This window comes from Periophthalmus magnuspinnatus, chromosome 8, assembly GCF_009829125.3.
Source record: "Periophthalmus magnuspinnatus isolate fPerMag1 chromosome 8, fPerMag1.2.pri, whole genome shotgun sequence".
Taxonomy (NCBI): domain Eukaryota; kingdom Metazoa; phylum Chordata; class Actinopteri; order Gobiiformes; family Gobiidae; genus Periophthalmus; species Periophthalmus magnuspinnatus.
The window spans coordinates 29,470,884-29,485,598 of NC_047133.1; the positions used below are offsets into that span (position 1 = coordinate 29,470,884).

The 14,715-nt window shown below is 38.5% G+C and overlaps 1 protein-coding gene across 1 annotated transcript in view; it reads left to right on the forward strand.

Moving 5' to 3' along the window:
- The window catches only part of prr36b (proline rich 36b), a 34,746-nt gene that overhangs the window by 15,442 nt on the left and 4,589 nt on the right, over nucleotides 1-14,715 (forward strand). The window contains exons 2-3 of the mRNA XM_033970862.2: nucleotides 6,250-6,927; nucleotides 8,068-8,155. Of these exons, the coding sequence (XP_033826753.1) occupies nucleotides 6,342-6,927; nucleotides 8,068-8,155 (674 nt within the window). The 5' untranslated portion in view covers nucleotides 6,250-6,341. The remainder of the gene's footprint in view (nucleotides 1-6,249; nucleotides 6,928-8,067; nucleotides 8,156-14,715) is intronic.

The following is a 14,715-nucleotide window of genomic DNA, read 5'->3' on the forward strand; positions in this document are numbered from 1 at the left end:
GGTCACCTAAACTTGTTAAAAGCACCCTCACAAATAGACCCCTACCCGGCAGCTTTAGCCATTAGCATTAGCCATGTCTGGGGTAATTCCCCCAAGCTTCTACGGGTTCAGCCTTGGCAGAGGGTTACTTGAGCAACAAAAGCCCACTTTTGCTTGTGTCTTTTTTCCTTATGCCCTGCCCCCACCAGGCCCATGTCTCCTTCCCCCACAATCTCTCCCTTTGACGACTATTTTGAGTAAGGCCTGGGGACAAAAGAAGCTTCGCATAATGCATGAGTGTGACACAGTCATGCACACAACAAGGTTTGGAATCATCTTGTGTACGTACAAAACTGAAGTTTAAGGAACCACCACCAACTCCAGGGAATGTGAAAATTAATATGAATTTGTATGGTGAAGTAATTGAAAAACTATAAAAACTGCTAAAAGTTTTAGTTTTCATTGAGCTCTAAATGTTTTTGCTTTAATGTTTTAGCTAACAACCTCAGTGGAGCCAACACAAAGTAGTACATTGTACAAAAAGGGATCAAAGGGCCTTGTTTGTGTTGAATATGCTTATGACCTGATTATTCAAGATGGCTGTTTGTGTCTAGACAGAAAAGCTCAGATCTGCTTGTGCTGTTGGGTGCCTTCCAGTTATTGCTGCTATTTGACTAAGTTTGGTACGACGGCTCTTAGCACATGTTGTGTTTATATCCCACTGTGGGATTAGGAGGGGATGATGCCTAGAAGGATGAGCTCACCTTGTCAAGCTGCCTTGGCCATCATTAGCTTACTGCTTACTGCTAAGTGAGGCAATAGCACAGCAAGAAAATTATTTTGTTTAAGTAGGATTCCTGATAGTAGTATTGGTTGTATTTTTCATAGTCATAAGGTGCATTTTGCAAAGATGTGCATGAAAGTGCTAGGTATGCACCGATTTAGCTCTTTCTGTTCCAATACCAAAGTTGATACTTTGGCGTTAAGTATTTATCGATACCAATGCAGAGACTGAAAGTAGCATTTATTTTTTTAGCAAAAATGATCCAGATGTGTTTTGTAACTACAGAACATCTTTGTAAAAATACAAGTTTAATATTTTCAGATGTTTTAGGCCAACATTGGCCAGTACATCGTCTTATTATACCAATTTACACACCCAAATTGGGCTATTTTCTGAACCAATATCTTGGAATTGATATCCGATCCACCAAAATTTTCAATATCTGTACCCACATCAGATACCAATATCATATCAGTGCATGTATAGAAAGTGTCTCCTTCAGGGAACAGCACCTCATCGAAATCATTGCTGAGCTGGTAAAGGTAAAACTTCTTCACAATTTCTATGGATATTATTTACAAATGAGCATGTGTAATCATTTATTTGGAGGCATTAGAGTATTTGTTCTGTAAAACCACATGACAAATCTACTAAATAACTGCATTGCTTATTACTGTAGTGTTCACAAATGGAAAAAAGCAACTACTGCCAAAAGTAATTCATCTTACAACAGGCATACTTAGTATTAGTCAATCATCCATGTCCCTAATAATGCTAGTCATGGTTTGTAAGATTATTAAGCACGAGTAAAGAATGAAATACTAATGAGTATGCATAAATTAATATGATCATTGTTAAATACTTCATTTATCAAATACAGGTCAAGATCATTTATTTAGAATATTCCCACTAAATAAGATGGTATTAGTGAAACATATTTTATCTCTGTGAGTTAACATGTTTTATTGCACACTTGACAAACAGTTATCTTATCCGTATTTTTCTGTGTAAATAATCTGTTCAAAGGGTATCTGGGTGCACAGACAGAGATTAGCTTTGATCAGCCTGCACATGTGACGCATTGCACAATTTAAAGAATGTAAACACTGCTTAGGTCCTCCATTGTACAGACATTTGAGTGGGTGTCCTGTGGTCCGGGTAACTGTTTAGCTCACCATTGAGGACTGAGGAGAATTTGAAGTGGGTTGCTACTTTCTAGAATCTTCCACCACATGGCTCAGACCGAATAACACAATAGTGCACTAAGCTTGAGAGTAAAGCTTGCCAAATATATTTAGAAATCCATCCAAATCACCACAAACCAAATTTTTCACACATTTGTTTCATTAACATTGTGAAATATGTTTATAGCAACTCGGTGCAGCTTGCAGGCTCTTCTGTTTGGGTCATCAAATGCAGTAGTCCCTTATGACTTTAAGGCAGCTGGTCAGCCTCAGATGTTGAGAGGATTTCCCAAAGCCATTCTGGACTCGGGTTTTAGATGGTGGCTTCCTGTGGTAATCGTTTTTAGATTGTTTATATCCTGTTCAGTGTGTTCATGTCAATGAGCTGACAACAGTGAGACAGGAGAGGAAAGAAACATATTGTAGTATGAAGCAATGTAATCCGACTGCAAGCCCTTGGAGCTACTTAAACCCTATTCAGTAGCTTTAGTGAAGGTGCCAATGAGCCAGCAAAATATTATGAGCCTGCATGATGGCCAGATGAAAGGATGATGTGAAGCTAAAAAGAACTAGCATGCTAACACGCACATCCTGATTATCAGACAATAAAACACTTCATAAGTAGATGCAGATTGCGTGCAGTGGGAATATTTTGGCCTCAAGCTACTTATTTGTACTTGGGCAAGACAAAATTTTGCTCAAATACATAGGAAAAATCACTCATCAGTTTCTTGTTGTTCAATGTTTTGCTAAGAATTTATGATCATGGTAGTTACAATTATTTCTGCCAGGCAACTCTTGTCAATTCAATTGTACCAAATCTATATATTGCAAATATTTTAGATTTTTTAGACAACGATTTAAAGCCCTCAGACTACAATTCATATATTCTTAATGCTACTCAACCAGGATTTACAAACAAAATATATGATTTCACTTCACAGTATAAAAGTAAAGCTTCTGGACCCAACTCAAAAAGGCACTGGTTCAGTTTCCTGCTCCTCAGAAGATAAGCAGGAGTTTTCCCCCGTAGTTCTTCTGACTGATGGGGGGGTCTTAATGGCATGCAGGGGCGACTGAGTGAGCGTCAGAGCCTGGGAGAGAAGTGCAATCTCACAGCTGTCTGGAGTGCGGCGCACAAAGAGAAATGTTACTCTGGCCATGGCTCTGGGAGGATTTATCACTGCTTCCTCCCATTCGCCATAGCAGCATTACCCATGAGCCCTCTGGACAGATCTGCTGCAGTCCTATGTGGGAGGAGACTGTTCATAATGGAAGAAGGCACGGTGATTGGAGGCAGAGTATATTTTATGGTTCACTGTGTGGTCAAACAGATTTACAAAGTTTGCCTGGGCACATTGGAGATTTGTCATATGTACTAGTAGCAGGTGTAATGTACTATTTCACCGGTAGTTCTAATCACACAATCAAGCTTGCCATTGATGAATTTCCGAATTACATTTGCAGATAGCTTTCTGGCATCATTATAAAACTGGTTAACCTATGGTATTTGGAAATAGAAAGCACGTGATGAAAGCAGGTGAGACAAAGTTTGTCTGATCAGATTTCAAGAAGATTTACTATCTTATATAAAACTGTCATCCAATAATGCATTGATAATGGCCAATTGGCTGGCCTGGCAGAATTGTCTCCTTTCTTGTTAGGAGCTTATTTTACTCACTGCCCAACCCTCATGTGATGTCACTTCTAGGTCCATTAGCTGATTGAAAACAATGATCATGCAATTTTCCTCATCTCCAAAAGAGATTGCAGTTGTTTAAAGCTACGAGGGAGACTGAGGTGAGAATCTAGGCTAGGCTAAATTTTACATATTTGATACAATTTGTGGTTAAACATTTTTGAACGGTAACTGTCTCTTGTTTGATGAATAAGGAACAAAAACAAAGCCAGAAGTCACTTAACAACTCTATTACCATTGGAACCATCTTACAATCAGTGTTTGACAAGTTGTCCAGTGCTACATGCACTAGCTAATGTGATTTGAAAAATGTTTAATACATTTTTACACATTTTTTCCAACAATTTAGTCCTCACAGATACCAGAGCTCTCCTAATAGAAAATCTCTTACATATTTAACTGGTCCGTGATCCTCTGAGTTCTGGGTGGTGGCCTGTTGCACTAGCTATTTGTCCGTGTCTTCAGTATGCAGTTTTTTTTTCTTTTCCTCTTCCTCCCTTTGGCCCTGGTTCAGCTGCTCTGGCCATCTGTGCAAAGCAAAACAGAAGACAGAGGGATGCAAGTAGCACAAGGGTAGAAAAAACAAGGCTCCATGTAGTAAGGCGACCAATTCAGACAAAAACCTTCTGCAACATTTTCCGAAAAGTGACTGATGATGTATGGCCTATTCTTAAATGGGCACTGTGAGTTAGTGTGGAAGTTTAACGCAGTGGAAATTCAGATGATAATTTTTATGCCTTTGTTTTTAACCCTAGTGTTGTTCTGTTCCCATGCTCCCCAGGCCAAACCTCTTCCTCTGGGCCCAGCCTCAGCAGTAGCCTCCTACCGACAGCTCCTCTTGCTGTTTGTAAACTTTGACAAGCCTTCCTGCTACTCTCCCCTCTCCTCCAGCACCACACTTCCCTTTGAGCGTGTTCCTTCAGATTCCAAAACTATTCTCTCATTTGAAAACAGGTGAGGAAACACGATAAGATACAGTTATTCACTTTCAACGCACAATGAAAAAGAGTATTACAAAAGCTCTGTGTCTGTGTCTTTTCATATTGAGCAGCTTGTGGCCTTGGCACCTTAAAACAATTTCAAGTCATGTTGTCACAATACAAAAATCTTAAACTTGTTTCTGATACTGAGGAATAGACTCGATACTTATTACTGATTCTGATACCAAGATGATACTAGTACTTTATTTTATGTTATCATGTGGTCTGTAATCCCCTCAGTTGGCCAGGTAGGTTAGATGATGATCCATGGGTATATACTAGTCTTATACTTGTTCTGATACAGCTTAAGATCATTCTAAACCTATTCAGGAAAGGTTAATTTCTGTCCTGTGAATGTGACTTTTATAGTATCAATGAGTTATTAGTTTCGATACTAGTTTTAGTATCAATTAGTATCTGATTTTCAAAACTTTTGATGACCCTTTGAAGCCAGGTTTTTTGGTATTTGGCAAACCAGGGTTACATACTTTCTATTGTCACAAGGCAAGAATGGCATCGAATTAATGGATATTTAAATATTAGCTTAGCCATGTTTGCTAGTTGTTAAGTGCTGACTATATGTCTTGTCAATGAAAACAGTGTGTATAGTCAAAGCACTTTTTTTGGTAAGGTAATACTAATGTCATACATTGGTACAAAGAGAGCTAGTAAGGTAGCATGAACAACAAGAATAATGTAGACTAGAATTTAGCAAAGTAAATATCCTAGTGAACTACTTTTCCACTCTTTTGACTCAGATGTCGTTTGTAGTAGGCTCAAAACGCCCACCCACATCAGCACTGAAGTACTCTTACCCAAGTGTCTCACTGAGCTTTGTAGTGTAACACAGACTGGGGCTCATTTGCCACTGCACTGGCACAGAAATGAATGATGGCTATTTGTAGCATTGAGCAGCAGACATGTCCTCCCATGGCTCCCCTTTTGTGGCCCACGAAACCTGGCTTACAGCTGATCATGACATGTGTTGTTCTAATTGTTTATCCTAGTGTGTCTCCCTCTGTGTACAATATTGCCCTAGATACAAGTCTGTGGGTTTTAACTTATGTGCAAACAGAGTGTTTGTAATCTTATAGCTGGGAATACTTGCAAAACTGTGAGCACAGTCACCTCTCCACAAATCTGACCTGTAACTTGGCCTAGTAGCGTCCCGTTTGTCTCCATAGAAATAGATGGAAGTTGGAACTAGTTTATTTAAGGCAATAGATAGTTCGTAAAGGACTAAAAGTGGTCCTTGGGATATTTTCTGACTGATAAGGGGGCTCATGTGTTTACCTGGGCTGCTTTGTGATAAGCATATGTGTAAGCATACATGTGCATAGTGTGTATTTGAAAAATTCCTTTGTTTATAACCAGGAGCGCCTCAATGTGACAGATAATCTGTAGGAATCAGGACTACTTTAGTTACATAAATACAGTAAATGCACTATTTCTAATAATAATTGCTACTAGTGGATTTTAAATGTCACTTTCAGCATTTGACCAAATTTAAAAGCTACTTTATCTAACCACATTCCTGTCTTTCTTTCTGCTGATTGCAAAGACAAGCCTCATGTCTGGTCTTGCTGCTAACTACTGCACTTGTACCCTATTATGTCTCCTCAGAGCAGACTTCGCTGCCTCCAGACACCTCTAGACCCATTCCATAAAGACCACTAGCCCGGCACGGCTGAGTCCGACTATCACTGAAAGGGGAGATGAAGCCGGATGGGGTTGCCACAGCAGTGCTGGAGCCAATGGAAACGCTAGAAGCCAGTCCCGTCAATGAAGGAGTCCCAGTTCCAGGACAGGAGCCTAACCAGGCCGCCGGTCTGGGTGAAAGTCCAGGTGAAGCAGTGCCAGAATCGAAAGGTGATACAGAACCATCTAAAGCCACTGCCAAAACAAGCAGCAAGCTGTTGGGAGATTCCAAACCCAAGACTCCTAATAAGAATACCAAGACAAAACCAGGGTCCACTCCAACCAAGACCAGCAGCACTTTGAAGACCCCTAGCCGTCTCTCCAATGGAGTCTCTAAGCCCCAAACCAACGGAGTGCTTAAGAAAACCACCACAGCTTCAGACAAAAAGAGTACTCCAGTTACAGCAGTATCCAAAAAGCCAACAGGGACCACCCCGACACCCAAGAGTACCCCAAAAATGGCAGAGAAAAAGACCCCTACAGCTATGCCGCTCCCTAACGGAGCTAAGACAACAACCACAACAGCCAAGAAGGCGCCGACTGCTTCTGCTAACGGAGTTAAAACCAGTTCCTCATCTACAGCTACTGCAAGGAAGCCTGCAGGTTTCACATCTACAAAATATGTTCATCAGGCCTGTGTAAAAATGAAAAGATTACAAATATTTTAAAAATTTGTATACAGTTTAGTGCTCTTTGTCAGGAAAGCTCAAATTTTTCACAATAGCATCACAAAAAGGCACAATTAGTAAATATGTAGTCAAGGTGATTATTATTACTTTGTACACAATTTTGTATTGATTGAATAATAAGTAGGAGAGTGTGATATTCACAAAATGAAATATGTCAATATTTGATATAACAGTACACAAACAATTTAATGTCAACCAATCAGTAAAATTTCAATAAAAAATACATAAAAATACAAATTATTGATTTGCTGATATATCAGGTTAATATTTGCAGCCTCAGGTTAATATTTGCAGCCTTAAATCTCTAGCAGGGGCCAATATTTTTCTTTGTCCCATCCAGCTCCCCAAATATGCATTGAGAATATATACGTAAAGCTTTATTTGAACACTTCAGTACAAAGAGAATACAGTAAAAAATTAACTACACTGCTCTCTTATCCAGTTTGCATTAAAACAAAGTTGTGCATGAGATTGTAATTAATTCAAATGAGATAATTTGGGGAAAATTAATAAAATTGGCTCTACGTATCAGACAGATAATATCGGCCATCGGTCTCTCCAAATTCTGAACAATCTATATCTGTATTGGCCATTTAAAAAAAACTATATCGATTGATCTTTAATACAAATGTTCTCAAACCATTCTTCTTTGACCCTTGTTTGCCAGATTACACAGACATGCATACATTGACAATGACTCAAATGGGCTTTAAGTACTTTCTTTATAAGTATAAATAAATAGTGAGCAGCCTGTGTGAGGAAGCACACAGCACTACTGGAGCATGATCATTTTTCACAGCTATAATTATAACAAACAGTGTTTTTTGCACCACAAGATAGATGAATGTAGGATGGGTATAGCACTTATAGTGCTGTTATATAGTCATGTTGGAGTGAATATTACACCTCTAGAAATGCAGCTGACCTAGATCGTACAGACAGATGCATTGACCTATATATGTCTCTATATCTGTAAAGTATAATTTCATGTGTTTATATATGCACAATTGATCTCTGATAAAGCACATTCATCAGAACTCTCTTTGTCCTTTAGGCTCTAAACCAGTCACTTGCACTGCCACAAAGCCCAGCTCCACCACCTCTCCCAAACCTGACAAGCCTCCTGTCTCCAAGAAAACCAGGTAGGAGTGACCATACAGAGGAAATAAGCATTTTTTTCACTAAACTTTAGATGGGAAAACACAATTATTTTTGCTTAGTAATTTTACAGAAACTTCACCACATAAAAATATATTCTTGGATGAGCCCATACTTTCTATTTAGTTTGACCTGGGCATGTGTTGTATATTTTTATTACCACCTAATTAGCCTAAGCTCTTGCCTCTGTTGAATCCAAATGGATCAAAAAGTGCTTTGGTCATGGCAATAGTATAAGCTATAATTTAGTTGATTACATTTGTAAAATGGATCACAACCTGAGACATACCTTGGCCAGACTCTACTGTAAATTACAGGAATTTTCAGTGGTTAGATTTAAGTTCTGGACATTGGAAAACTAATTTTATTCTCAGCTGTGGCAGCTGTTTGCATTAGCAAAAAGCAAAAACCAAATGGAAATAGATCTCGTCAGATCTGGTTAAAGATTTCCTCATAACCAAAAACACTGCCCTCCCACTCTCCTCCAACTGCCACTGGGAACAGGCACACAGTGGAGATTAGACTCAGATTACAGCCTTAAAAATGGCTGATGCTCATTCCCAAGAGCACGGTGAGAATTACTGAAAAGAGAACCATTGTTTTAAGGTCTTTGGTAACTGGAATCTTCATTCATGTTTACCTTAAATGCAACCAACATTTTTAGTATTCAAGTATTAGAAATGTGTAATGTATTTGGCCTTAAAACAGTTTTTATCAACATCAACAACGGCAATTTAAGTTAAATTTACAATTATTCTTGATTAATTTAAAGTTGTATTATATTATCTCCCCTCTAGATTTTGTGTAACCTCTGCATGTGCATGTGGCCAACAGCAGTGGGGCTCTGGCATTGTTACCATAAATTGCACACACACTTTTGGCTGTCACATGTACGGTGGGTGTGTGTGTGTGTGTGTGTCTGTGGGCGTAGGTGGGGGTGTGTGTGTGTGGGTGTGTGTGTGTGTGTTTTCACTTAAGTACTCTAAAACCTACTAGATTATAATCCATTTGCAGCAGCTTCCATTCAGGCAAGTAAAAGTGCAGAGTAAATATGTGTGGGCTGGGTTAAGTCTATCTAATTTAGGGCTAATAGAGTAATGTCTCTTCTATTCAGCTGCAGGTTTTAGCGAAATTAGATTAGATTTAAAGTTATAACTGCTATGAGCTTCTTGTTGTAAGTCATTGTGGGGATTTATTTAAGTGCATTGTATTGTTCATAATCCTTCTGATGAGTACAAAGAACAAAGGGAAAATGCATAAAATCTAACTTAAATTTAAAATAAAACCAATATTGATTTCTGCTATCTCTGCATTTCTGTAGCTGGAATTGTACTAATATGTGTATGTCAGACTGTTTGGCAGATGCAGCGATATACTACTACTGTTCTTTGTCTTTCATACCATGTCTTAGTGTTACTTTTAAAGCATTTCAGGCTACAGGGGCATGAGATGTTTGTGTTACGTGCTAAAGAGTCACTTCCTCCTGCCCTGCTCTGTGAATGCAGTACTCTGTCCAATGAGAATGGTGCCAGTGGAGTACAGAGGCTGCTTGCTTGAATAAATCATGTGTCCTGATAAGCTTCATCGCTGCATCTCTCACACATGCAAGAACTGTACTAGCTGGAGATTTCGAGGTTGATACTGGAGTTATGTTACATATCCTCAGATCCCTGCAGGAGAATATTACATTTTCTTTCTGAGTGCACTGTTTTGGATTTCAATAAAATATGTCCAAATTAAAATGGCAGTTACATTTAGGATTGTCAAAAATATTCACATACCTATATTAAGCCTATTGTGGCAACACTAGTTACATTATACAACAATAATTAGCTAATTCATATTATCTATTTTTTAAGGATACTCCCAATAACAATATTTTGACTATTTATAACTTTGACTGTTCCTATTAATATTCTAATTGTGCATACCTGCAAAACAAAATCTAATATCTTATAAACAATAGCTTGAAAGACTCTTCTTACAAGTTAAAATAGTATTTTTCCTGACAGAATTGTTTGTTGTTGTTATCATATGGAGAATTTACTGCTTTCTTGCACATTCAGTCATTTCACAGTGTGTAAGTAGTAAGCTTTATATTTCACAAAAACCAGCAGCCTGCCTAGCCCTCAGAGGGAAGCTGTTAGGTGGTTTTCCATCACACCCCACCATCCTCCGCATCACCCATATTCTCACATTAGTCATGCTCTGATCTCATAGATGGTCCCACTGGGGTGATATATTTTTATAGCTCTAAATTGAATTTGGGCAGCATCATGATCCAACAAATTGCAGTTGATGTAATGGGTAGGCATGACTGGGGCAGCCTGTTAATCTCTTACTGTTGTGGGTGTGGTCAGTAAGAATGTGATGCAGTACACCTCCTCTGCTGTAATTTCTGAGCCATGCAACTGCAGACCTAATTACCAAATGGACTAAGTGGCCGTGAGTCAGAGAGAATGAGACGAAAGATACAAAGGGCACATATATCAAAGTCTGTTGCTAATGAACTCATCTTTAATTAGCAACTCTTCATGATGTCTGTCACCATGGCTGCAGGGAGGGAACATGTCTGTCTATTCGCAAGCTCAGTCCCTGCTTACTCATGGCACATTTTCCATTGTACATCTAATTAAACAAATCATAGCCAAGTCTTTGGCTATGATTGGGTCTGGCATTTGGTCTGACATGTAATGGCAGAACTAAATGTAGCTGAAATGTAAGTTGACAATAAGTTTATCTGTAATTCTGGAACAGCACAGAACAACTGTTTTCTATGTCCATCAGTGCATCTGTGGCCATGAACAACCTCAGTAATTTTACTTTTCAGCACTATTAGATACTATTAATGTATCTACCAGTGCTATGTCACAATACTGCTCTGAAATGAATGTAATATCTCCATTTTCAGTTCAGTTTAGTTGTTGGAAGTTTAAATGATGTATTGTCCTTTCAAATAGCCCACATGACTCTTACATCCTTTTAATATTTTCACGTAGGTATTAATACCATTCTGAATTACTTAAATTTTCAAGCCTTGCTTTTCAAGGAAATTGCTATTCTACTCAATATCAGGAGTACACAGGTTACTTTCCCCCAAAAGAATCAGGCTTAGCAGTTACTTTATGACACTAAACCAGCAGCTGTAATAACACAAAGGAGCACACATTGACTATACAGTCCATAGCCCATTTTGTTCTCTTTGTAATACTGAAGATGAACATGGTTCAGCCACCCTCATTCCCTCTGTCTCTCCTGGTTACATGCTGTCGTTCTGCTGACATGAACTCAGTTCTTTATTTAGAAGCAGTTAGCATAGCACCCCTGAGATTGCATACAAGTAAGGACGGTTCAATTTAGCCTACTTTGTTCAGACATGTCACAAAAACTGCTTGTTTTAACTAGCTTGGCACTCTTTTGACGTGATTTAGACAATTCGAGAGATATAAGATTTTGATATTTTAAAGACTTAATCCACAGCAATGACTGTGTCATCAGTGCACCCATGCAACAGCTCATCAAATTCTCAGATCACATAGTGCTTGTGGGTCTGCTGTGTGGAGGGGAGCAGCCAGGTTTGTACCTGGACAGTATGAGGTGGTTTGACCAGGATGCTCTAATCAAAAACAGTAGAAACTATCTTTGGACATTCCCAGCTTCCCCTAGCTGTCATTCACCACCTAACAATATAGTAGTATAGGAGTGTATGTGGAAAGCTCCCTCCTAGTCAACAGAACCATCCTGGAGCAGTAATACCGCCACAGTCCAAACAAAGTATGCTGCTTTTTTGTGGTGCAGTTTGGTTCTGTGACCTCTCAGTACAGAAAAAGAACAAGAACAGGACAACTGCTCCTAAAGAGTGGGGTATCCTCTGAGGAGCTTTGGAAGAAGCAATCACTGAGATCAGCCAACAAACTCTCTACCAACAGAGGTCATGTTGTACCCTCTGAAGCATTTTAGAGGGAAAAATATCAAACTGTGATTTTTCTGACAAGCAATTGCAATTAGATTTGCAATTTAGAAAGTTCACATTTTAAATGTGTCCAGGAGAATTGATAAAAAGACTGAAATATGAACCACATGTACTTGCATTTATCACATGTATATTTGTACAAATCTAAACTACATAGCATAGCAGTTTGTATGCAGAATACACACGTGGACAAAATTGTTGGTACCCGTCGGCCAATGAAGAATAACTCACAATGGTCACAGAAATAACTTGAATCTGACAAAAGTAATAATACATTTTAAAAAATTATATGAAATTTAACCAATGAAAGTCAGACATTGCTTTTCAACCGTGCTTCAACAGAATTATATATATTAAAAAAATAATAATAATAATAATTAATTAGTAATAATTTGGGGGTTTTTGTTTTGGTTTTTTTTTCTGTGAAGGCACATGTCTTCCTGCTCCTGTCAGCAGCACTTTACATGAGAGACATTGTTCCAAGAGGCACAATTGTTTCTCATCTTGATTTTACATTCAGGACAAATGTTCCTGTGTTCAGGGTCTTAATAAATAGTTTTTGCAAATCATTATTCAAATGTTTTATTAAAATGATTAAAATGTCCACATATGAGGACATTTGTTTTACATCACTTTTCTCAGAAAATACATAATGTAAAAAGATAATTCTAATAATTATTTTTACACTCATCAGGTCCCAATCAGCCTAAATAACAAAGAGAAATTAATAAAGCATGTCATGCAAGAGCTTGTGTCTTAGGAGGTTAAGTTAATATTTTGTTGCACAACCTTTTGAGGTAAGCACTGCAATCAAACGATTCCTGTAACTGTCAATGAGACTTCTACACCTCTCAGCAGGTATTTTTGGCCAACTCCTCATGAGGAAACTGCTCCAGTTGTCTCAGGTTTGAAGGGTGCCTTTTCCAGATGGCATGTTTCAGCTCCTTCCAAGGATGCTCAATAGGATTTAGCTCAGGGCTCAAAGAAGGCCACTTTAGAATAGGCCAGTGTTTTCCTGTTTGTCATTCTTGGTTGTGTGGCTGTGTGTTTTGGGTCATTTTGTCTCATGAACACTTTATAATATTTGCACAAAACTGGACACTTTATAACACCGGTCACTTTAATAAGTCATCTTTGCAATGTTGTTCTGATGCTGCTGTTGTATATATTTTCTACCTTTAAGTATTTGATTTGATTTTTAAGCATATCTTTATTTTTTTAACTTCGTGCATGCCCTTATTTGCATTTGTATTTATTCAGTGTGTTTTATGTTTTATGTTGCACTTTATCACCAAAATAAGTTCCTAGTTTGTGAACTGTGTTCACAAACGATGGCAATAAAAGGATTCTGATTCTGATTGTCCTGTTGCAAGATCCATGACCTGAGACTGAGACCAAGCTTTCTGACACTGGCCAGCACATTTCTCTCTAGAATAGCTTGATAGCAGCCTGCACAGATTCAAGGCACCCTGTGCCAGATGTAGCAAAGCAGCCCCAGAACATAACAGAGCCTCCTCCATGTTTCACAGTAGGGACAGTGTTCTTTTCTTGACATGCTTCATTTTTCCGTCTGTGAACATAGAGCTGATGTGCCTTGGCAAAAAGTTCCATTTTTGTCTCATCTGTCCATAGGACATTCTCCCAGAAGCTTTGTGGCTTGTCAACATGTAGTTTGGCAAATTCCAATCTGGCTTTTTTATGATTTGTTTTCAACACTGGTGTCCTCCTTGGTCGTCTCCCATTAAGTCCACTTGGGCTCAAACAAAGACGTATGGTGCGATCTGACACTGATGTTCCTTGAGCTTGAAGTTCACCTTTGATGTCTTTAGAAGTTTTTCTGGGCTCTTTTGTTACCATTCGTATTATCCGTCTCTTTGATTTGTCATCAATTTTCCTCCTGCAGCCACGTCTAAGGAGGTTGGCTACAGTCCGATGGAGCTTAAATTTCTGAATATGTGCAACTTTTCGCAGGAGCATCAAGCTGCTTGGAAATGGTCTTTACCTTTACCTTTAACATGCTCGTCTATAATTTTCTTTCTTATCTCCTGAGACAACTCTTTCTTCCTCTAGTCCATGTTGAGTGTGGTACACACCATATCACCAAACAGCACATTGACTACCTGTAGCCCTATATATAGGCCCACTGACTGATTGGACTGTAGACACCTGTGATGCTAATTAGTGGACACACCTTAGATTAACATGTCCCCTTCGTCACATTATTTTCAGTCTTTTCTAAGGCTCATTTTTGGTCAGGCCTGTTTTATGAGTTCATTTTTAAAAAATATATAATTCTGTTGTAGCATGTTTGAAAAGCAATGTCTGACTTTCATTGGTTAAATTTCATAGAATTTTTATTTATTATTACGTTTGTCAGATTCAAGTTATTTCTGTGACCATTGTGAGTTTTTCTTTCATTAACTGAAGGGTACCAACAATTTTGTCCACATGTGTAAGACAAAATCTTTTGTTATTTGTGGAGGAAATTATGGTACTTCAAAAACAACCTTTGAGATGTAGCAATTGCTTCCATCCAAATTGCAATTTCAATTGCAATTAATCTTGCAGCCC